General features: G+C 34.3%; 1 protein-coding gene across 49 annotated transcripts in view; it reads left to right on the forward strand.

Annotated features, from left to right (window-relative positions):
• RIMS2 (regulating synaptic membrane exocytosis 2) overlaps positions 1–24,627 on the forward strand; it is a 765,294-nt gene that overhangs the window by 295,544 nt on the left and 445,123 nt on the right. For 2 of the 49 annotated variants that reach the window (XM_073018307.1, XM_073018291.1), the window contains exon 1: positions 9,954–10,562. The exons of 37 other annotated variants lie outside the window; for them this stretch is intronic. In XM_073018307.1, the coding sequence (XP_072874408.1) occupies positions 10,441–10,562 (122 nt within the window). In that variant the 5' untranslated portion in view covers positions 9,954–10,440. Of the gene's footprint in view, positions 1–9,947; positions 10,563–24,627 lie in introns of those variants that run through there. 10 more of the 49 variants (XM_073018297.1, XM_073018300.1, XM_073018285.1 and 7 more) reach the window with 9 other exon arrangements.

The following is a 24,627-nucleotide window of genomic DNA, read 5'->3' on the forward strand; positions in this document are numbered from 1 at the left end:
TCAATCAGTGGCAAGCAGCTAGTCAGTACTTGTAGCATATTTAACTGAATGTATTATATAGCTGGCAATGACAATATATTCTAGTTTATGAGAAGTGTTCTGTCATATGCAAGTTCTAGTGAAAGCAAAGTATTTTAAACTTTATTGTTATACGTTTATGTAGATATTTTTTCTTCAGTATTGAACCTAATGATGTCCTTTCGGTGGCTCAAGCCTGTAATCCCAGCACTTTGGGAGGCTGAGACGGGTGGATCACGAGGTCAGGAGATCGAGACCATCCTGGCTGACACGGTGAAACCCCGTCTCTACTAAAAAATACAAAAAACTAGCCGGGCGAGGTGGCGGGCGCCTGTAGTCCCAGCTACTCGGGAGGCTGAGGCAGGAGAATGGCGTGAACCCGGTTGGCGGAGCTTGCAGTGAGCTGAGATCTGGCCACTGCACTCCAGCCTGGGCCTCAGAGCAAGACTCCGTCTCAAAAAAAAAAAAAAAAATTTTATTGTAAATATTTAAGGTCTACAACATGATGTTTTGATATACATATAGATACTAAAAAAGTTACTTTACTCATGCAAATTAACATATCCTAATGTTCTTAAAACTTCTAAGGCACTTTTTTCTGACAGCCAATGTCAAAGTGAAACAAATATTTGTATTTATAGAATAGGTAGCCTTTGGGAGAAAAGATCCCTCACCGCCTTTTTTTCGTAGTGTAATGAGTAGAGAGAGGAATTATATGAAAGAAAGGAATTATGAATGGGCACTCTTGGAGGCCAATATTATTCCATAGTATTTCATTTGTTCACATATTTTGCTGAAACACTTTTAATAGTTGTGCCAATGATTATTATTTCTAATATATAGTAACAATGTGCAGTCAATATTTGTTTCTTGAGGAATCTAGGTGCACTTGGAAGTTACTAGGTAACAGGTGACTTGTAGAGGCAGTTTGCAAGTTTAGATGTGAGTCCTTGAAGTCCCAGGGCTATAAACATTCCTTATATTGTGGCTCTTGGTGAATGTAACTATTGGAGATGGAGTTGAAGCTTATTTATGTTGATATAGATCCCTGAAATTGTAATGTTGCTTTCAGTGGTTCTCTTGTTAGTTACCAAGGAAATATATACTTGGAACTAGCAGTCCTAACCTAAAAGGATTTTCCAAATTGTTTTTTCAGGGATCTTGGTCCTTTTTCTTTTAATTGGTAGAATCTCCAGGTGTCACTCTGGACATTCTCATTGTAGAGCTTAAATCTAGGTTTGGTACTCTATAACTAACTCTTATATTCAACAAGGAAGATATTTCTGCTGTTGCCAGCTTTTATTTTTATTTAATTAAGTTAATTAATTTATTTTTGAGTTGGAATCTTACTCTGTCACCCAGGCTGGAGTGCAGTGGCATGATCTTGGCTTACTGCAACCTCTGCCACCTGGGTTCAAGTGATCCTCCTGGCTCAGCCTCCCAAGTAGCTGGGATTACAGGCACCCACCACCACACCTGGCTAATTTTTTGTATTTTTGATAGAGATGGGGTTTCACCATGTTGGCCAGGCTGGTCTCGAACTCCTGGCCTCAGGTGATCCACCCACCTTGGCCTCCCAGAGTGCTGGGATTACAGTCAGGGGCCACCACGCCCAGCTGTTGCCAGGTTTTAGGTGTTGGAACTGCTGTCGCAAAACCTGCTTTTGTACTGGATTATTAAAGCAACCTAGTAATACTTTTGAGAATAATGTCCCTCAAACCAAAGCAGAGTAGGATTAGCTCTTACACTTCTGGCTTAGAAAGAAGAGTGAGAGAGATCACAATTATGGTGCGGCTTCACACATTTGTGGTGGCTTTCACCATGCTTCCCCTTTCTTTTTTGAATTAAATGCCAGAAACTGTTGTGTTATTAGTCTGTTCTGCAGCAATGGTCAGAATTATCAGTAGATACAGGGTTGAGTCCCTAGCAATGCTATAAAATGTTTTTGTACATCAGAAAACAACATGTTTTTTTCAGCTGGCCATCAACAAATTTTTAAAACTTATGAAAACCGATGTAACAATTTTGGACTATTTCCTGTTTTTTATCTGAAATTTTGTGAGTAGAAATGTACTAGTCATCTTTAGATTTGTAGTGTGGTTATTTAGGTCTAGGCTGTTCTTCCTTTCTTCCATTCCTGAGTGTACTGTATGGTTCATCCTAAGTTGAAGCATATTATTATTATTATTATTTTTGAGATGGAGTTTCGCTCTTGTCTCCCAGGCTTGAGTACAATGGCATGATCTGGGCTCACTGTGCAGTCTCCACACACTGCGCGATCTCGGCATACACCTCCGCCTCTCAGGTTCAAGCGATTTTCCTGCCTCACCCTCCCAGGTAGCTGGGATTACAGGTGTATGCCACTATACCTGGCTAATTTTTGTATTTTTAGTAGAGGCGAGGTTTCACCATGCTTCCCCTTTCTTTGTGAATTAGATGCCAGAAACTGTTGTGTTATTAGTCTGTTCTGCAGCAATGGTCAGAATGTTGGCCAGGCTGATCTCGAACTCCTGACCTCAGGTGATCTGCCTGCCTTGGCCTCCCAAAGTGTTGCGATAACAGGCATGAGCCACTGTGCCCGGCCCAAATTACCTTTTTTGAATGCCTTCTTCTTCCTCCTTTTGTTAGGAATTCCATCATCTGCCTTTTTTTTTTTCTTATATGTTATCCCTGAGGTCAATTGTTCTATGATCTGTGCCTCAGGGAAATACAGAATACTTTACAACAGAGTACTTTAATGTGCAAAATATATGAAGATACTATTTTCAAAATGTTTGTTCTCTGGACTATCTTTCTTATAACCCTTAGATTTTTATCAGTCGGATGCTTCAAGTAGTTAGTGGAACAAGAATAATGCAATGGAAGAGAGAATGCAGTTGTTTCAATTATATAGATGGGACTACAGATATAAATTTTAAGAAAAGGAAAAATTCCCTTAGCATTTCAGGGATTTTGGTTATAGATTATATATGGTATATATCTTATGATTTTAATGATTCATTAACTTTATTTAGTTATTTGTTTATTTTCATGTATGGAATATCTTAATAGAAATGGTTTGGTACTCTTAAAAATTAAAACTAAACCCAGCCTGTAAAATTAAGTATGTCATGAATTATCATGGCTTATCAGGTTAGAGACTTGTGTTGTTTTTAATTCAAGAGCATAACTTTCCAATTTTGATTCTTTTATTTAATTTTTGAGTTGGTGTTAACTTTCTTAAGATATTTAGCTTAGCCACTAGGCATTTGTAAACCAAGATTCTTAAATAATTTTAATTTAAGAATTTATACTTCTTTTTTTTTCGTATTTATTTTTATTATTATACTTTAAGTTCTAAGGTGCATATGCACAAAGTACAGGTTTGTTACATAGGTATACATGTGTCATGTTGGTGTGCTGCAGCCATTAACTCGTCATTTCCGTTAGGTATATCTCCTAATGCTATCCCTCCCGCCTGCCCCAACCCCATGACAGGCCCCAGTATGTGATGTTCCCCACCCTGTATCCAAGTGTTCTCATTGTTCAATTCCCACCTATGAGTGAGAACATGCAGTGTTTGGTTTTCTGTCCTTGCGATAGTTTGCTCAGAATGATGGTTTCCAGCTTCATCCATGTCCCTACAAAGGACATGAACTCACCCTTTTTTATGGCTGCGTAGTATTCCATGGTGTATATGTGCCACATTTTCTTAATCCAGTCTATCTTTGATGGACATTTGGGTTGGTTCCAGGTCTTTGCTATTGTGAATAGTGCCGCAATAAACATAAGTGTGCATGTGTCTTTATAGCAGCATAATTTATAATCCTTTGGGTGTATACCCAGTAATGGGATGAAAAAAGAAACATGCATTCGTATGTTCATTGCAACACTACTCACAATAGTAAAGACATTGCATCCATCTAAATGCCCATCAATGGTAGACTGCATTAAAAAAAGTGGTACATATATGCCATGGAATACTATGCAGCCATGAAAAAGAATAAGATCATGTTTTTTTTGCAGGGACATGGATGGAGCTAGAGGTCATTATTCTTAGCAAACTGATACAGGAACAGAAAACCAAATACTGTATGTTCTCACTTATAAGTGGGAGCTACATGATGAGAACACATGGACACATGGAGGGGAACAACAGACACTGTGGCCCATTGGAGGGTGGAGGCTAGGAGGAGGGAGAGGTTCAGGAAAAATAATAAGTACTATGCTTGATATCTGGATGATGAAATAATCTGTACAACAAAGCTCCATGACACAAATTTACCTATGTAACATACCTGCACATGTACCCCTAAACTTAAAAGTAAAAAAAAAAACTTTAAAAAAAAAAAACTTAAAAAAAAAAAAAAAAAAGAATTTACACTTCAAATATTTTTGAGGATGATGTAAAGAAGTTAGTGCTGAGTTTTGGTTTCTCTTGTCATTTGGATGTTTCATAGTACTAATTAAACAATTTGAGTTATTACAGAATTTTAGGAACTTACTGTTTAAGAAGGAGAAGTCAGGCACAGTGGCCCACACCTGTAATCCTAACCCTTTGGGAGGCTGAGGATGGAGGATTGATTGAGGCCAGGAGTTCAAGACTAGCCTGGGCAACATAGTGAGACCACCCATATCTACAAGAAAATCAAAAATTATTCAGGCATGATGGTGCACACCTATGGTCTTAGCTACATGGGAGGCCAAAGCGAGAGGATCAGTTGAACCCAGGAGTTCGGGGTTACACCGAGGTGACAGAGCAAGACGCTGTCTCAAAATATCTATATCTATGCCTATATCTATATTGATATAGAAGGGGAGAAACCATTGCTAATGATACAGCTAATCACATGAAAGCTAATAATCTACTCTTTTATTTACTTGAGCATTGCTAAAGAAAAGTTCATGGGCCAACATCATATTTAATATGTGATGGTTAATGATTGTATTATAATTTTAGAGTTCTCCGCTGTTTGTAAATTAAATTTTGAGCTTTACTTGTGACTAGTGTATCAAAAAGTATAAAAAATTTGTCATGTTCTTACCCAGAGATAATCAATATTATCATTTTGGTTTATATTGTTGCAGTGTGCTCTCAGATTTTGAACATTTAAAAACATTCTGAGATATACTACTAAATATTTATTAAAATGTTGTACCAATATACACTCTTACCAATAAATATGGTATGAGATTATGCATTTTTTGATCCTCTGGTCAATATTTTGTCAATTTAATAGGAAAAATACATTACCTTATTATTTTTATTTGCATTCTTTTGATTACTTTTAGATTGAACTTATTCAAGTATTGATTAGTTTTTTAGATATCTTCTGTCATGAAATTGCCTTTGCTTCCAAAAGTTCTTTAACATATCTTCTGTTAGAACTCTTATTATCACTGTCATTTCCAGTGAGACACTAAAGATTCTATAGAGAAAGCAATTGCCATCGTCTATACCATTTGTAAGAGTTAATGTCTCTCTGCTGGACTCAATGTAAATATGGAGCTGATCTTTCTTGGAAGTCCTTTTGAGTTTATCTGATGTTTCTGGAAAAGGATAATCATAAGCCCTACATCCTATCAGCACTAACGGATAGAAGGATAGAGACTTGCACAAGGAAAATATAAATATTTGTCAAATGAGTAAGTGTGATAAGTAAAAGATACTTGAACATAATTGTTAGAATTCAGATACCAGTAATTTGATTCCCTAAATAGTTCATAGTGAGTTTACTTCCAAACACTTTATAATTTATAAAATGCGTTGGTACTTATGAGATTTTAATACAGTAATTTCCCTATGAGGTGATGTAGCTTATTTTACATTTGATAAAACCATAGCTCAGATACATAAAGTAAATATGCTGAGGTAATATAACTAGTTTGGGTTGGTACTTAAAACCAGGCTGCCTGATGCCAAATACCGTGTTCCTTCTGTTCTGACAGAAGTCTCCAATATTTATGTCACATGTGAACCTGCACTATATTGAAAATTTAAAACAAACAGTATCAGTAAACATTCTTTATAATATTCAAGATATCCATAACAAATTGCAAAGTCCATTCAAAGCACAATGTTTTTGATTGCAAATATTGGTTACTCCTGCGTTTATGACCCTTATAAGATGATGTGGCAGACTAAAAATAAACAAGCAAAGAAACCCTGTAGAAACTGAGAACCAAATGAAGTCCTGAGGTGGTTTCCTATCTTGTCTATGTATGTTATTGAAAAAGAATTAACTTGTTGTTAACATGTAGGCATCCATTTATTCAATAATGTTTAATGAACTGCCTACTCTGTACTAGGCACTATGCTAGATGAGTGAGATAAGAGTGCAGGACTCAAACTCATGGAATTGAGGGTGAAAGATATTAAACATTTTTTTCAAGTAAATATATAGTCACACATATCAAATGCTGTGAAGAATGAGCACAGGGTGTAATGAGAATGCATAAGAGGGGACCTAATTTATGTCAGAGAAAGTCTTTCTAAAGGAGGGACATTTGAGCCCTTAAGGATGAGTAGGAGCAGGTTAAAGGGTGGTAATGGAGAAGGAAGGTGGAAGAAATCATTTCTGGGATACTGAGGGAACTGGAAGAAAGCTGCTCAGTAGTATGGGTGTTGTATAGTGAGAGCTGGAAAAATAAGTCTCCGAGGAAGGCAGTTGATATATCATTCACTCTTTCAAATGAGTCGTTTTTAAGTCTCTTTCTAGTGTTTGCATTACTTAGACCACTTTGATGCTTTTTCTTTGACTTGGTCTTCATATCCAATTTTGAAATATAAAAGAAACCTTTTTAATAACAAATGTTGTTTTGCAGTATAATCACCTTCTTACTTAGTAGACTTGTTTCTAAAGGGCTTCTGATTGTTGATAAAAATTAAATCTATTTAAAAGGGGAGACTTTAAATTTTTTCCCATCACAGATAGTACGAGCTGTGAAATTGACTTGAAAATAAGAATTTTTAAAATGTTTGTTTACACTTGTGGAAATCGACCTTTCATAGATGTGAAAAGTCAACTCATAATCAGAGGCTTAAAAATTAAAGCACATCAGGTTGCTTCTGCTTGAGGTAAATGGAAGAAACCCATTTAAAGTTACTTGTGAGTTAAAACATTTGAGATATTTGCTGTAACTAAAATACCCTTGATTCGGACACTGGCAGGTAGTTTTCCTATTCATCTATCGAAATTGGCCATTTTACAATAGGTGTGCATTTGTGTGTATGTGTGTGTGTACATATGTAAAAAAATAGAATCATAGGGAAGGAGCATAGAAAATGGAGTCCAAAGCAAAGACTCCAAAAGCAAATTATACTTTAAGTTCTAGGGTACATGTGCATAACGTGCAGGTTTGTTACATATGTATACTTGTGCCATGTTGGCGTGCTGCACCCATCAACTCGTCAGCACCCATCAACTCGTCATTTACACCAGGTATAATTCCCAATGCAATCCCTCCCCCCTCCTCCCTCCCCATGATAGGCCCCGGTGTATGATGTTCCCCTTCCGGAGTCCAAGTGATCTCATTGTTCAGTTCCCACCTATGAGTGAGAACATGCGGTGTTTGGTTTTCTGTTCTTGCGATAGTTTGCTGAGAACGATGGTTTCCAGCTGCATCCATGTCCCTACAAAGGACACAAACTCATCGTTTTTTATGGCTGCATAGTATTCCATGGTGTGTATCTTCCATGTTTTCTTAATCCAGTCTGTCACTGATGGACATTTGGGTTGATTCCAAGTCTTTGCTATTGTGAATAGTGCCTCAATGAACATACGTGTGCATGTGTCTTTATAGCAGCATGATTTATAATCCTTTGGGTATATACCCAGTAATGGGATGGCTGGGTCATATGGTACTTCTAGTTCTAGATCCTTGAGGAATCGCCATAGTGTTTTCCATAATGGTTGAACTAGTTTACAATCCGACCAACAGTGTAAAAGTGTTCCTATTTCTCCACATCCTCTCCAGCACCTGTTGTTTCCTGACTTTTTAATGATTGCCATTCTAACTGGTGTGAAATGGTATCTCATTGTGGTTTTGATTTGCATTTCTCTGGTGGCCAGTGATGATGAGCATTTTTTCATGTGTCTGTTGGCTGTATGAATGTCTTCTTTTGAGAACTGTCTGTTCATATCCTTTGCCCACTTTTTGATCTTGAATTAATTTTCGTATAAGGAGTAAGGAAAGGATCCAGTTTCAGCTTTCTACTTATGGCTAGCCAATTTTCCCAGCACCATTTATTAAATAGGGAATCCTTTCCCCATTTCTTGTTTTTCTGAGGTTTGTCAAAGATCAGATGGCTGTAGATGTGTGGTATTATTTCTGAGGACTCTGTTCTGTTCAAATTCAAAATATGTTTGCTATCTTTTATAAATTATGTGATATTTAATTCAATACAGCTTCGGGCCAGGTGCAGTGGCTCATGCCTGTAATCCCAGCACTTTGGGAGGCCAGGCTGGGTGGATCACTTGAGGTCAGGAGTTTGAGATCAGTCTGGCCAATATGGTGAAAGCCTGTCTCCACTAAAAATTAAAATTAGCCGGACGTGGTGGCACACTCCTGTAATCCCAGCTACTCAGGAGGCTGAGGCAGAATTGCTTGAACCCAGGAGGCAGATGTTGCAGTGAGCACCACTGCATTCCAGCCTGAGTGACAATGAGTGACACTCTGTCTCCCAAAAAAAAATTAATTAATTAATTAATTTAAAAATAAATAAATAAAGCCTCAGTTTCTTTTCATCCATAAAATGGTAGTGGCATTAGCACGTACAATGTTTTCTGGATATTAAAAAATAAATTTGGAAGTGCTTTATGAACTAAAAATACTTTATGATTTTTAGGCATGTATGTGTGTTTGACAAATAGATTGGCGTGTACCTATAAAAATCTGAAATAATAAATAATATTGAAGTAATAAAATAATAAACTGAAATAATAAAATAGGGACATTCTTAGTTGAGAAGAAACCCATAATTGAACATCTTATTTTTAAAAATGGTTGTTTAAAAATTTATATTATTACATGTTTAATTTATGTTGTTCTTTTGTGACATGATTATGCCGAAAAAGAATTCATAGCTTTTAAAAACTTAATGTATTTAAATGTCTATTTATTGATAGTGTGTGGAAAAGGATAAAAAGGCAATGAGTTGAGGTAAAAAGGGCAAAAAGGGCTGGATCTATTAAAGAAATGTCAAAGGTTAGGAGCTATTAAAAGTCAATAAGTATACTAAACATCTCTGTAAGTGAGTTAATATTTAAAATTTGGCTTACACACTAGTTTTAGAGATCTGTTATAGAAAGATGGCTGCACTTTGGTATAGGATAACCTAAATGTTTATCAGAAACAGAATTATTCAATGATAATAGATGATGATGGGGTGGGTTTCCAAGACCGTAGGAGCCTTCAGGGAACATTTTCTTCTACAAAATGCTATGACCACCATTATTGAAATAAATTAGTGATAACTGATGAAGTGTCTCTGGCCTTGACTGTAGGGTTTTTCCTCCACTTGGATTTGGAGAGAAGTTTTAATTTAGTGTGTGGTGTTTAGGTGAATTTTAATTGATAAGGTATAATTTTTTATAATTTATATAATGTATAAATTATGTGAATAACCATGTAGTCACTATGTATATAGCCTTTAGAAAGGAACTAGATTCAACATTAATCCACTTTGTTTTAAAAATAAATAAATGGAGAAATTTTTAAATGAGAAATTAAAACACCTAAGTACATGTTTTCCAAATGTACTTCTCTTAGAAGCATGGCATTTTAAATGCAGATGATAAATGCTCTATTGTTGATCATATTTTCATTGCTTCATGACATCAAGAGAAGAATCTACCACTTATTTTTAGAGTGTTCTGGTCCTTTGCAGCAGCTTGCACGTTGAAGAGAGATACTCTGTTGCTGGAGTTATTTGTTTTTCAGGAATAGAGAAAAGGGTTGGGGAAATGCATGATTTCTCTTATTCTTACCCAGTGGTAGCATTGAGAAGATACCTTGTCCCCATTTTCATTACTTCTGATATTTTATTGCTGGCAGCCAGATGTGCTAAAACTCCTGACGACAGCATCTATTCATTGCGTGTTTTTAATAGGCTTAGAGAAATATGAGTAGAGTACATGAAAGCAGCTCAGCTTCACACTTCAGCTGGGAATGCCCAAAAAGCTTACTGCTGTTTAGAATTCTTGCTACAGTCAGGAGAAAGCCGAAAGCTGCACGGGTACTGAATCTCCTACAACTGAATTAGAAGAATAATGACTGTACAATTAACTATCAACCTCTGTTCATTTAAGCACAGTTTTTACAGAGCTCAGGAGAAATATGGAACTTGATTGGCATGTTTTTATTTGATGGTGTCAGCAAATAGATGATTTTAAAGACAGGTGGTAGAGAAAAATAAGAGAAGGGGGGAAAAAAAGAAAGAAAATGCAATTTGAGACGTTGCGCCAGGTCTGCAATTCTGTTTTATCTCATTTTCATGGGGTTTTTTCATCCCCACCAAATATCTTACAAAATGAGCTTTTTGGACAAACACTGAACAATGCAAGGTGAGTAAAGCTAAACTGTATTTTCTTTTAATATTGTTATTTTCAGAATAATAATCTTATGTGCCTGTAAAAATTGTTTTGTATTAAAGTGCTAGTATTACAAAGGTGTTGTCTTTTTACTGTAAATTTAAGATTTTATGTAGCATTCTTAATTTGATTTTAAGAAGGAAAATAAGCTTACTTCAAAGCAGAAAAAGCATCTTAAATTTAACTAGCTTGACCTCTGAAACGTAATACAGATATCAGGCTGTTTCATTATTTTGTTTTCTAAATACGTAAAATGACTTAAAAATGCCAGATAGATGTTTTCTTTGTGATCATGGCAGTGATTACATTGCATATATAAGGATGGGGCCATATAATCATATGTGATTTGGTTGAAAATGTGAATTAGCAATCGTGCATGCTCCTGTGAAACATGTGGTAGATGTTTTCTAGGTTTAAGACATTTCTCTATGCAGGGTAGCTCAATAATCACTTTTAAACAAGATATATTGTGGAACTGCGAATAATGCTTTGCATTAGGTTGGCTAATTTGGCAGGATTCTTTGTTATAAATTCCTATTGCTTTTTCAACCTGATCATTTTTCTGTGGTGAAGGCTGTTAAATTATGAACATATCTTTCAGATGGTTTCTCTGGCTTACACTAAAAGATATTCTATTAAAGAATGCTTTTGGAATGCAGTTTTATCACCCAGTTCTGTGCTCATTTAAGTTGTTTGGCTTTTGAAAATTTCTCATGTTACATACTTAGTATAAAAAAGACCCCATTTTAACTAAATATATGTGGAGAAGACTGAGAAAGAAATTCTGTGAACATGGCAATGCACTGAAACCTTCTGGAAACTGATGGGGAACTAATAGTGCATAAAATATTGAATGATTTTACTCGTCTCTTCTTTTTAGTATCTCTGCACAATGTGAGGCATCTTGTTTTGGAGATTAAAAAATACCTGTTATACAATATGTATCTTAATTTAGCAAATGAAAACAAGTCTTTTAAAATTTGTTGGCATTTAAAATGTTTACTGATGATAAGTATATTTACAACCTTTACTTTGAATATGGGATAGCATATCTATTTCTTATAAAATTTCACTTTCTTTCCTCAATTCAGTTTTATTCAATAAATGAATTGGATTTTGTTTATATTTTATCTCGAGACTAATTAAAAACATAAAACAGTATATGAAATGTTAGGATATGCTAAATTGGATATCTATATTTTAAGATGCTTTTTTCCTTTTTTAAAGTAATACATCACTTTAGTGTCTATAATTTATGAAAAAATATCTATTTTATGTTGTATTTAAATTGAAAAGCAAGTATGGCTTTCTAAAAATTTCCATGTCCTGAAGCTACTAGAGTTTTAGGATTTGTACTCATCCTTTATAAACCTTTTCCTTGTTTTAATTCCATCTTTTTTTTTTAATGCTAAGAATTTGTGTGTAAACGTATTAATATTAGGGTTTAGGTATAGAAATTATGCTATTAACAGCATAGTAAGGAATTGGTTTTAAAGTAAGTATTATTAATTTAAAAATCTGAAAATAACTATTTTTTGAGGAAATTGTGTGCATACCTATCACTGTGTACTTGCTTTGGCTTCAAATTTCTTTTATTGTTTGCATGCCTCTAATTTCAGTAAGAGCCTTTAAAGCTGTCATTAAAATCTGGACTTTTATGCTACTGCCCTTAAACATTAGACTATGAAGTTTTTAATACTTTTCTATATGACCAATATAGTTTAACTTGTATTGATTATTATTTGAAATTATCCCAAACTACCAATTAATCAATAAAGAATTTATCTTGCTTTAGGGGAAAAAATCTCTGCCTTTATATGTCCTTAACTTATTAGTCTTTAAAAATCATGTGACCTTATATCACAAATACATCTGTGCATCTTCATAAATGATCAGCTACTTGATTTACTTTTAAGATCAATCAAAAAGTTCTGCAAATAGTTATTGTTTTACAAATATGATGAGTGAAAAAATAAGTATATGAATTTTATGCTTCCATATATTTTAATTTTTTGGTTATTTTTTGTGTTCAGTTTGGATACAAGGGTCTTTTAAACCTTTTATTCTGCTTATATTCTTTTAAACAATATAAGTGCCTATGCATCCTGCATAGGTATTAACATTTTAGTTAACACTAAAGTGGAAAGTAAAGATATAGACTAAAAAATTATTCTTGAACAAAAAAATCATGGAAGAAGAATGACCTGAATATGTCATCAAAATATCTCATATGCAAGAATTTAAATTTTTTTCTGTATAATGGACCTTTCAATTAGACCTCTGTGATCTTCTTAAGCATCAATTTAAGCATCAATTATATAACTATCACCTCTGGAAAGAACAGTGTTGGTTGTTAGTACATGAATAGTGATCATTTAATTGTTTGGAGTAGTTGACATGGAATATTCAGTATTTGTATTGTGACATTAACTATGATCTTTAAATTGATAGAAAAATAGCCATCAATTTGGACAATTAGATATTTTATTCTGAATTGCTTTCTAGTAGGGATTACTAGAATAGTATTATGCATCATCTGTAGACAATATATTATTAAAAGGGGGCCCTTTCAAGTAGTTTTTAAACTAAGACTTCTGTTTGGTAGCTAATCTTATTCCCAAATCTGCAACTCAACTTTCATTAGGATTTTAGATGGTGAGGCAGTTGACTTCTATGACATATTAGCAATAAAACATTAAAGGATGAAAATCTTCCATAATAACTGCTCCAGAAAAATTTCCAAGTTCAACTTATCAAAGGAAGAAAGATTTTTAAATCCACCAATAATACTGTATGTGTCATAAGTCCCCCAACTGGAGATTAATATAGATTGTTAAGTGAATTCATTAACTAATGATTAAATGAAATTTATCTATGAGTAATAATTATTAAAATATTTTAGACTAACTTTTTGTTGCAAACCATACAGCACAAACCTTATTTTCATACTGAAAGTGTATAGCTTATTCTCTTATTGTATGGTTCTTGAGTGCCATTTTAGTGCATGAAGGAGGCAGCAGGATTCTTTGTTCTTTTACAGCTAAAATGAAACAACTGGAAGTCTATAAAAAAAAATTGTCTTCGTCCTGCATAAACTCACTTGACTCACTTAATAGGTTTTGATGAAATGCCACTTTAGTTTAATTTTTTGTTATCAAGTTTTCTCATTGTAAACTCTCTCAAGTTAAATTACTTAATCAGGACACAAAGATAATTGCTTTTATCATTAATAAAAAAGTCAAATACTGAGTTCAATATGAAATCTAATTTTTGTGAGCTTGTCTTTGGAAGCAAACATAAATATTGAGATGCTAGAAGATATATATTTTAGCATGGTTCACTGCATTGAGTTATCAATTGCTTTGGGCAATATTCAAATAAACATGCTAATGATGGCTATCTTTTGTGATAAAATTCATCCTCTAAGTTTTTCCATTTGCTAATTTTTAGCCATCATTTTTATACAATAAAGAGATCTGTATTTTCCTCTAGCTGTATTTCTTTGCCACTGAATGTGTGACAGTGAATTTGCTGTGCCTTCTGGCCACACAGGGGCATAATAGAACTGGAATTTATTTAGAGTAGATATTAAAAACAGTCTCTCCGTATACGTACAATGAAATATGCAGACTTTCATATTTAAAAGTAAGAAAAGAAAAAATGTTAGTAGACAAGAATATTTGTAGTTTTTTTTTTTTTTTCAGTTACAAGTAAGATAACCATATGATCCAGTTTGCCTGGAGTACTCCCAATTTATGCCTGCAGTCATCCAGTGATTATTATTAGTACTATTCTCTCTCAAAGGTGTTGTGATTTGAAAGTAAATTACAGGGCTACTCTAATTATAAAAGTGAAATATAAAGCTTAAATTCACTTAGTTTAAGTGGATTCTTTTCCATTGAAATATTGACACTTTTCTAAAACATTAACATTTTAAGTAAAATGTGATTTGCTAAATAAATGTTTATTTAGTATTATTTTTGGTCAGAAGTTCTTAGTTATTCCTGTAGCATTTATTATTGCTTTGGTTTATAATCAAACCAGTAATTCGTGTTCAGGAATTTTGGCACAGATAATGATTCTTCATCATGGTACGTTAATGACTACTTTGACATTGAAAGAACAACATGCTTACTTTTCATAGTTCTCAGGGTGCTCTCTACACAGTGTGCTTTGTTTGGACTTGGTATGATTCCAGCACAACTGGTTTTTCATATTGCAAGAAAAGTCTGTGTTACGAGTTATAAAGCACCCAGTCATCTAATATACACATTTTATGTACATATATATACGTTATTAAACATACATAATTGTGGTTATAAAATATTTTTAGAACTATAACATTATTCATTATAGACATAAAAGCTTGTAACACAATTATCTATTTAGATTTCTAATCAAAATGGCTTTTGATTTAGATATGTGTGTCATTAGTATTTTCACAAGAATATTTACCTGTGGACCTTAGCGATATACTATAATTATTAGTATAGGTCCTTAATCTGACACTGATCTACAGTCTTTAAGCATTTTCTTTATTGAAAACAGTTTTATAAAGCTACTGCTTTTGGTGATGACTGACAGGTAAAGGTTAACTCTACTTTTAAATTTTCAACTTCTGTGTGATCATAAAGGATTTTAAAAGTTAGAAATAATTACTAGTAAACTTCTTTAATTCTGGCACTACTCACTAAATAGTAAAATGAATTCATTTCATGTGGGCTATAGGCTTTCTTCTTATCCATCTATGAATTACTCACAAAAAATTCATGGCCCCAACAAAAGAATTCCACAATTTTAGTTTTGCTTTCAAATTTGAGAAATTGTAAGTATTTTAGAAAAATGTGTGAACATTTCTTATAGGGCAAAATAGAAAAACCCATTGCACATTAAAAATTATAGTATCTTAAAATATGAGGGCTCTTTATTTTGCCTAGTATTTTTTAAACTATGCTTTCTGTTTTGGGCAGAGAACACTTTCAAGGTCTAACTCAATATGTAAAGCAGATAAAAGTAGAGCAACTCCGGTACAGAAAGTGGGACATGGGACCCATGTTTGGTTCTAAGAAACACATTTGGAGACTTTTTTATTCTACTGCTGTCATTTTACTCATGAACAAACTAAAGTCCAGCTGCTTACTTAAACTCAGGACAGTTACTTATATGGCTTTAAACTTTTCATTTCATTGTAAGTCCTTTGAAATGTCAGACATAGAGTTAATGGAAAAGGACAAGGAAAACTGCTGCGTTGAAGCAAGGATTTATTTGTGCCTGATTTTTCTACTACACATTGTAGCTTTGTGTTGGGTAGTATTGAGCATAGCAGTTATGCTCCTATCTAGGGTCTGCTGCTTACTGGCTATGTGTTACTGGTAAAGTTGCTGTCCTAAGAGCTCCTTGAGTTAGGGGCTACATATTTATTAATCTCTGAATTCCCACAGCTATATTCTTCACACTCCTTCCCAGTCAATACCCACTCTCCTCAGCCTCCAGAACCAACTGTTGTACTGCTTTTCCCCACTAGTGTAGATTAGTTTTGCTTGTTCTGAAACTTCACATAATCAAATTTTATAGAAGCTACTCTTTTTTGGTAAGGCACTTTACTCAGCATAATTTCATCTATTTATTTGTTTTTATTTTTGTTTTTTGATGTGATCTCACTCTGTCACCTAGGCTGGAGTGCAGTGTGATGTGATCTCGGCTCATGACAACCTCCCCCAAACTCAAGTGATCCTCCCACTTCAGCCTCCTGAGAAGCTGGGTCCACAGGCATGTGCTACCATGCCTAGCTAATTCCTTTTTTGGTAGAGATAGGGTTTCACCATGTTGCCCAGGCTGGTCTCAAGACCCTGAGCTCAGGCGATCCACCTGCCTCGCCTCCCAAAGTGCAGGGATTAGACATGAGCCACTGCCCCCAGCCTACTCAGCATAGTTTTAAAACATTCATTCATAATTGTGGCATGTGTGAGTAGTTTTTTCCTTTTCATTGCTGAATAGTATTTCTTTTTATGAATATACCACACTTTCACGTAAGTCTTTTTGTGGTCATCTATTTTTATTTCTCTTGGGCAAATAACTAAAAGAGAAATTTGTGGATCATAGGGTGGGTGTATGTTTAGTTTCATAATGCTACATCATTTTTAAAAATACATTTAAATGGTACTTATCTACAGTTTTTAAGTATTTTCTTTTTTGAAAGAAGTTTTAGACTCCCACCAACAATGATTGAAGATTTTGGTGATGCCATATGCTTTCCAACATTTGGTGATATAGGTTTTTAATTTTTATCATTCTGGTGAGTCTATAGTGGCATCTTCTTATGATAATTTTATTATATTTGCTTCATGACTAACAACTCCAAGAACTTTTTCATACTGTTGTTGGCTATTTGTTTATCCTCCTTTGTAAAGTGTCCAATATTTTAAAAATTAGGCTGTGTTTTTATTAAATTCACTAGTAAGTGAATGTATATATATATATAATGTATGTTTTCTCCCATTGTGTGGTTTGCCTGTTTATTTTCTTAACAATGCCTTTTGATGAGCAGAAGTTTTAGTTCTGATAAAATGTGATTTAGTAATTGTCTTCCATTGTGGTTTTTATTTTCTGTTTGCTCTCTAAAAATCCTTGTTAACCCCTAGGTCAGGAAACTATCTTTCTCTATATCTTCCAGAAGCTTGAGTTTTAGCTTTTTGGTTAACATATATGATCCATCATAAATTAATTTTTGTGCATATAGTGTGAGGTAGGGGTCAAGATTAATATTTTTTCTGGATGGATATCCAGTTATTTCATTACCATTTGCTGAAAAGGCTTAAAGGTTTCTATTCCTTATTGGATGGATTTGTCACATTTGTAGAAAATTGAATAGTTGTATAAGCATGGTTCTATTTCTGATCTGTGCAATACGCCAGTCTTACTTTTTGTAATCTTGATGTCAGGCAGTGTTAATCCTCCACCTTTGTTCTTTTTGTCCAATAGGTTAGATAGTCCAGGTCTTCTGCATATATATATTTCAAATATATATATATTTGAGATAAGGTCTCTCTCTGTCACCCAGTGGTGTGATCATAGCTCACTGCAGCCTCCAACTCCTGGACTCAAGTGATCCTTCTTCCTCAGCCTCCCAGGAGCTAGAACTATTTTTGTAGAGTTTTGTAGAGACAAAACTTTTTTTTTTTTTTTTTTTTTGTCTTGCTGTATTGCCCAGGATATTCTGGAACTCCTGGCTTCAGGCTATCTGCTATACTTCTGCCTTGGCTTCCCGAAGCACTGGGATTACAGGCATGAGCCACTATGCCCAGTCTCGTATTTTTTATAATCACTTTGTTAATTTTGATTTGAGAAGTTTGCTGGGATTAAATCTCGGATTGCAATGTATTTTTGTAGATTGATTTACAGAGAAATAACATCTTAACATTGAGTCTTCCAGTGTTGTATCTCTTCATTTATTTAGGTCTCCTTAAATTTATCCAAACAATGTTTCATAGTTTTTAGAGTAGAGATCTTGTATGACTTTGTGATAATTTCCATATTTTAAGTTTTTTATCTCATTATAAATGGAATTCTTTTTAAAATTTCAATATCCAGTTGTTTGATGCTAGTATATTAAAATCTAACTTATTTTTAATATTAACCTTTTATCTTTTAACTTTTTCAAATTCACTTACTAGTTCTAATAGTTGCTTTGTAGATTTGTTATGCTATTCCTTGTAAACAATCATGTCATTTGCAGAGACAGTTTTATTTCTTTTCCAGTATTTATGCTTTTTATTTCTTTTTATTGCCTTATTGTAATGCATAGAACCAACAGTATAATGTCAAACAGAAGTTGTGAGAGTCTCTTTGTTAAATAATAGTTTTTTAAAAAAAAACACAAATGGGCCAGGCGCGGTGACTCACGCCTGTGATCCCAACACTTTGAGAGGCCGAGGCAGGCAGATCAAGAGGTCAGGAGTTCGAGTCCAGCCTGACCAACATAGTGAAACCCCGTCTCTACTAAAAATACAAAAATGAGCCGGGCATGGTGGTGTGTGCCTGTGATCCCAGCTACTCAGGAGACTGAGGCAGGAGAATCACTTGAACCCAGGAGGCAGAGGTTGCAGTGAGCCGAGATCGTGCCACTTAAATTCTTAAAAAGAATTTTTAGGAATCGCGCCACTGCACTCCAGCCTGGGTGATAGAGTGAGACTCCATCTCAAAAAAAAAAAAAAAAAAAAGGAATGGGTGTGCATTTTGTGAAGTGCTTTGTCTTCAGTAACTGAAATTATTATATAATTCTTATTCCTGATTCCATAATAATGCTAATTGTATAAGTTTAGTTTTTGAATATTAAACCAACTTTGCATTTCTGGGTTAAATACCACTTCATGGGATATTTTCTATATTATATATTGCTGGTGTAGATTTTCTGTGATTTTCATAGGTTTTTTTTGCATCTATGTTCATGAGAGATTTTAGTTTTCTTAAGTTGAAATGTCCATGACAGGTTTGGGCATTGGGGTTATTTTGATCTCATGAAATGAGTTTGGCATTTGCTTTTTCTCTACTGGATGAACAGTTGGTATCAAGATTGATGTTATTTATTCCTTAAATATTTGATAGAATTCACCAGCAAAACCATCTGGACATAAAGTTTTCTGTATGTGAAAATTTTGATAAAGTATTCAATTTATTTTGGCTGCATGTATGTCTTCTTTTGAGATGTGTCTGCTCCTGTGCTTTGCCTATGTTTTAATGGAGTTTTGGGTATTTGCATGTTAATTTGATTAAGTTCCTTATAGATTGTGGATATTAGACCTTTGTCAAATGCATAGTTTACAAATGTTTTCTCCCATTCTGTAGGTGCCTGTTGATAATTTCTTTTACTGTGCAGAGGCTCTCTAGTTTAATTAGGTTCCACTTGTCAATTTTTGGTTCAGTTGCAATTGCTTTTGGAGCCTTTATGTCATGAAATCTTTGCCAGGTCCTAGTCCAGAATGGTATTTTCTGTTTTTTTGTTTGTTTGTTTTAAGTTTTGGGTTTTACATTTATGTCTTTAATCCGTGTTAAGTTGATTTTTGTAGGTGGTGAAAGGAAGGGGTCCAGATTCAATCTTCTGCATATGGCTAGCCAGTTATATCAGCACTATTTATTGAATACGGAGTCCCCTTTCCCCATTGCTTTTTTTGTCAACTTTGTTGAAGATCAGATGGTTGTAGTTATGTGACTTTATTTCTGGGTTCTGTAATCTGTTCTGTTGGACTTTATATTTGTTTTTGTACCAGTACCTTGTTGTTTGGTTTAATGTAGTCTTGTAGTATAGTTTGAAGTTGGATAGTGTGATGATGCCTCTAGCTTTGTTCTTTTTGCTAAGGGTTGCTTTGGCTATTTGGGCTCTTTTTTGGTTCTATGTGAATTTAAGAATCGTGGGTTTTTTTTTGGGGGGGGGCTAATTTTGTGCAAAATACTGTTGATAGTTTAAAAAATGTTAAACAGCTCTAATCATTAGAGAAATGCAAATCAGAAACCAGCATGAGATACCATCTACACCAGTCAGAATGGCTGTTATTAAAAAGTCAAAATAACAGATGCTGGCAAGGTTGTGGAGAAAAGAGAATGTTTATACACTGTTGTTGGGAACATAAATTTGTTGAGTCACTGTGGAAAGAAAGCAGTTTGGAGATTTCTCAACCCAGCAATCCCATTACTGGGTATATACCCAAAGGAATATAATTGTTCTACCATAAAGGCACATGCATGCATGTGTTAATTGCAGCACTATTCGCAATAGAAAAAGCATAGAATCAATTCAGACGTCCATCAATAATAGACTCGATGAAGAAAATATACGTATACATCATGGAATATTATACAACCATAAGAAGTATGAGATTATGTCCTTTGCAGCAACATAGATCGAGTTGGAGGCCATTATCCTAACCAATTTTATGTGGGAACACAAAACCAAATACTGCATGTTCTCACGAATCGGAGCTAAGCTTGAATACACATAGACACAAAGAAGGGAAGAGTAGACACTGGGGTCTACTTGCGGATGGAGGATAGGAAGAGAATGAGCATGGAAAAACTACCTATCAGGTACTATGCTCATTACATGGGTAATGAAATAGTCTATATACCAGATCCGCAAGTTTACTCATGTAAAAAACCTGTACATGTACCCCCAAACTGAAAATTAAAGTTGGAAAGAAAAAGATGATAACAATACGATGACAAAAATACTAAAAATTTTAAAAAGAATTCAATTTCTTTAAGATAGGATTGATGAGATTTTCTGTTCAATCTTTCTCAATATGGTCAGTTATGTTTTTCAGTAAATTTTTATTTTTATTTAAGTTGACTAATTTGTTGTTATAAATTTCATATTTCTTTATATCTTGTTAATATCTATGGATCTGATAGTGATGACCCTTATTTTATTCTGATACTGTTATTTTGTGATGTGTGATCTTTCTCTCATTTGCCTATCAGTTTACCTAGGAGTGTATCATCTTTTTTTTTTTTTTTTTTGATTTTATTACTTTTCTCTCTTGTTTATCTACCATTTCAATGATTACTGTTCCTGCCTTAATTACTCCTTTTCTTCTACTTATTATGGATTTAATTTCCTCTTCTTTTTAAAGCTTCGGAAGGTGGAACTGTATGATTTCTTCTGATTCATGAATTATTTTAAAGTGTGGTCATTTCTAAAGATTTAATTTAAAAATATCTTATTATTTTTTATGATAATATTTTATTCTGGTGAGAGAAATATCTTACTATTTTTTTATGATGACATTTTATTCTAGTGAGAGAACATACCTGTATAATCTCAATCAGTTTAAGATTATTGGTATTGGTTCTACTGCCCACTGTGAGGACTATCTTGAACATTCCACATGTATTTGAAAGGAATGTGTATTCTGTACTTGCTGGATGTTGTGTGTCGTGATGTTAAATAGTGTTGTTCAGATCTTATGTCTCAATGACTTTTTATCCTATTTTTTCTCTCAATTGCTGAGAGAAATGTGTTAAAAAATTTTAACTATGATTATAGAATTTATTGTCTTTTTAATTCTGTCAGCTTTTGCTCTATGTGCCTTAAAGCTCTGTTACTGGATATCTACACATTTGTGATATCTATGTTTTCTTTTCTTTTTTTTTTTTCTTGAGACAGGGTCTTGATCTGTTGCTCAGGCTGCAGTGCAGTGGTACAACCTTGACTCACCGCAGCCTCATCTTCCCATGCTCAAGCAATCCTCCCACCTCAGCCTTCTGAGTAGCTGAGTCTACAGGTGCAAGCCACCGCACCTGGCTAATTTTGTTTATTTTTTATAGAGGTGAGGTCTCACTGTGTTTCCCAGTCTGGTCTCGAACTCCTGAGCTCAAGTGATCCTCCTGCCTTGGCCTCCCAAAGTACTGGGATTACAAGCATCAGCCACCGTGCCTGGCCTATGTTTTCTTGATTAATTGACATTATAGGAAAGGCTTTGTGAAATGTTTCTCGTTTCCTTGGTATTACTGTTTGTGTATAAGTCTTATTAATATTAATTTTTTTGTACTTGTTCTATGTTTATTCTTGGTTTACAGCATTTACTCCCCCTTCCAAATATGAATAGTCAATGATTTTTTTAAAAGACACATATCAAAGTAAAGAGAAAAGCAGTGAGAAGCCTCATCTTTGACCTGCAAGAGGGCTTTTCTTTTCCTTCTGCGTGGCTAATAACACATAGTGTCAGGGAACACTCATTGGAGAAAAACCAGTCTCAGAGTGACTCAAGGTCAGTGGTCCTTTCTAATTGTGTAACTCTGAATAGTCTAAGCCAGATCCTAGGCTTCACTGAGCACTGACCTCAGCCAATTGGCCTACTCTGAACACAGAGGAGCTCCAGAGAATTTTCACACCTTGCTTTGCTTCCTTTGCTTTTTGCTTTCATAATGATATGAAATCTAATTTTTGTAAGCTTGTCTTTGGTAGTTAATAGTATTAACTTACAAGTTTCGTTATACCATTAAGGAAAGTGAGGCTCAAGTACAGTCCTGACCAGTGATTATTCTTTTGCTGAAATGGAAAACCCAGCTAAAAATGGCTTAAGGAAAAAGAGTATTTATCAATTCACGTAACTGAAAACAAAACAAAACAAAACAAAACTGATAGTACTAGTTTCAGCCTCAGCTGGATCTATGTACTCACAAGAAGCCTCAGAGTCCTGTTTTTGTCTCATGGGTCTAACCCTTAGTTGAAGGTGGTCAGGGAGATCACTAGGACAGCTCAGCACCCTATGTCTTTTCCTTTTTTTGTCTCACTAGTGAAAAATGCTCCTGTTCCAAAAACAAAAACATCTTATTTGATATTAATATAACCATGTATGCATACTGTTTCTCTAGTGTGTCTTTTTCTAGTCATTTACTGTCAACGTATCTGTGGCTTTAATATAAAATGTATCTTTTATCACTTTAAGAGCATAATTGGCTCTTACTTTTTTCATCCACTTTGACAATTTTTGCCTTTTACATAGAGTATTTAGTTCATTAACATTTAATATAATTATTGATATATTTGAATTTAGGTATTTGTTTTATGGATTTTGTTCCACTTTTATTTTTGCTTCTTCCTGCCATATTTTTGAATTATATGAATGCGTTGTGGAACTCATTTTTTAAAACTTTTATTTTAAGTTCAGGGGTGCATGTGCAGATTTGTTACAGAGGTAAACTTGTGTCATGGGAGTTTGTTGTACAGATTATTTCATCACCTGGGTGTTAAGCCTAGTACTCATCAGTTATTTTTTCTGATCCTCTCCCTCCTCCCACCCTCCACCCTCCAAAAGGCCCCAGTGTGTGTTGTTCCCCTCTGTGTGTCCATGTGTTCACATCGTTTAGCTCCCACTTTTAAGTGAGAACATGTAGTATTTGGTTTTCTGTTCCTGATTTATTTGCTAAGGATATTAGCTTCCAGCTTATCCATGTCCCTGCAATAGACATGATCTCATTCTTTTTTTATGGCTGCAATTTTTTATTTACCTATTTGCTTATTAGCTACATATATTCTTTACCATTAGTTCTTATTGGTTGCACTTTCACAATCTATTTACAATCATTCACAATCTATTTAGTGTTTATATTGTGCCATTTTATGTGAAATGGTTTAAACAGTCTTACATATTTTAAACAAATCAAGAGAAATGAGTAGTCTTTTACATTTATTCACATATTCCTCATTTTAAGTTTTTTTTCTGAAGATGTAGATTTCCATCTGATAGACTTTTTCTTCAGCCCGGAGAACACCCTTTAGTATTACTTGAAATGCAGATATTCATATCTCCATTTGCTTTTACCTGAAAAAATCTTTACTTAGTCTTCATTCTTTGTGAATATTTTTGGTGGAAATAGAATTCTATTGTTGACAGTCTTTTTTGTTTATTTTTAAATTTATGTTTCTGTAGTTTAAACTGGCCTTCATAAATTTTTGATGAGGAGTAAGTGGTTCATGATGACAAGTCATTGGCACTTGATAGTCTTTCTGTATTTAATTTGGTTTCTTTGGTTTCTTTCAAAAATTTATCTTTATCTTCTGTTATAGACTCAGCTTCCTGAGTAACTGGAACTACAGGCATGCACCAATTTTTTTTTTAAATTTTTTGTAGAGACAGCATTGATTATTTTTAAAAGAAGTTAGTTTGAGCTTTAGCTGTTAACTCAGTTTCCCTTGAGATGACAGTAGCTTAAAATGTAATTTAATTGTTTTAATTTTATCTGAACTTCTATTTTTTGTAAATTAAAAGTCTTTTCTTTTTTCTTTTTTTAAGAAATGGGGGTCTCATTCTGTCACCTAGGCTGGAGTGCTGTGGCACAATTATTGCTCACTGCAGCTTCAAACTCCTGGGTTGAAGGAATCCCCCTGCCACGGCCTCCCAAAGTACTGGGATTGTAGGGGGCATACCACTGTGCTCAGCAGAGCTCCTTGAAGTCTTCTTGTATATGCATGAGATTTTGGCAATGTTTTTTATACACATAATTTTATTTTTTCTTTCTTTAACTTTATTTTTGTCATATC

Source organism: Chlorocebus sabaeus, chromosome 8, assembly GCF_047675955.1.
Source record: "Chlorocebus sabaeus isolate Y175 chromosome 8, mChlSab1.0.hap1, whole genome shotgun sequence".
Lineage (NCBI taxonomy): Eukaryota > Metazoa > Chordata > Mammalia > Primates > Cercopithecidae > Chlorocebus > Chlorocebus sabaeus.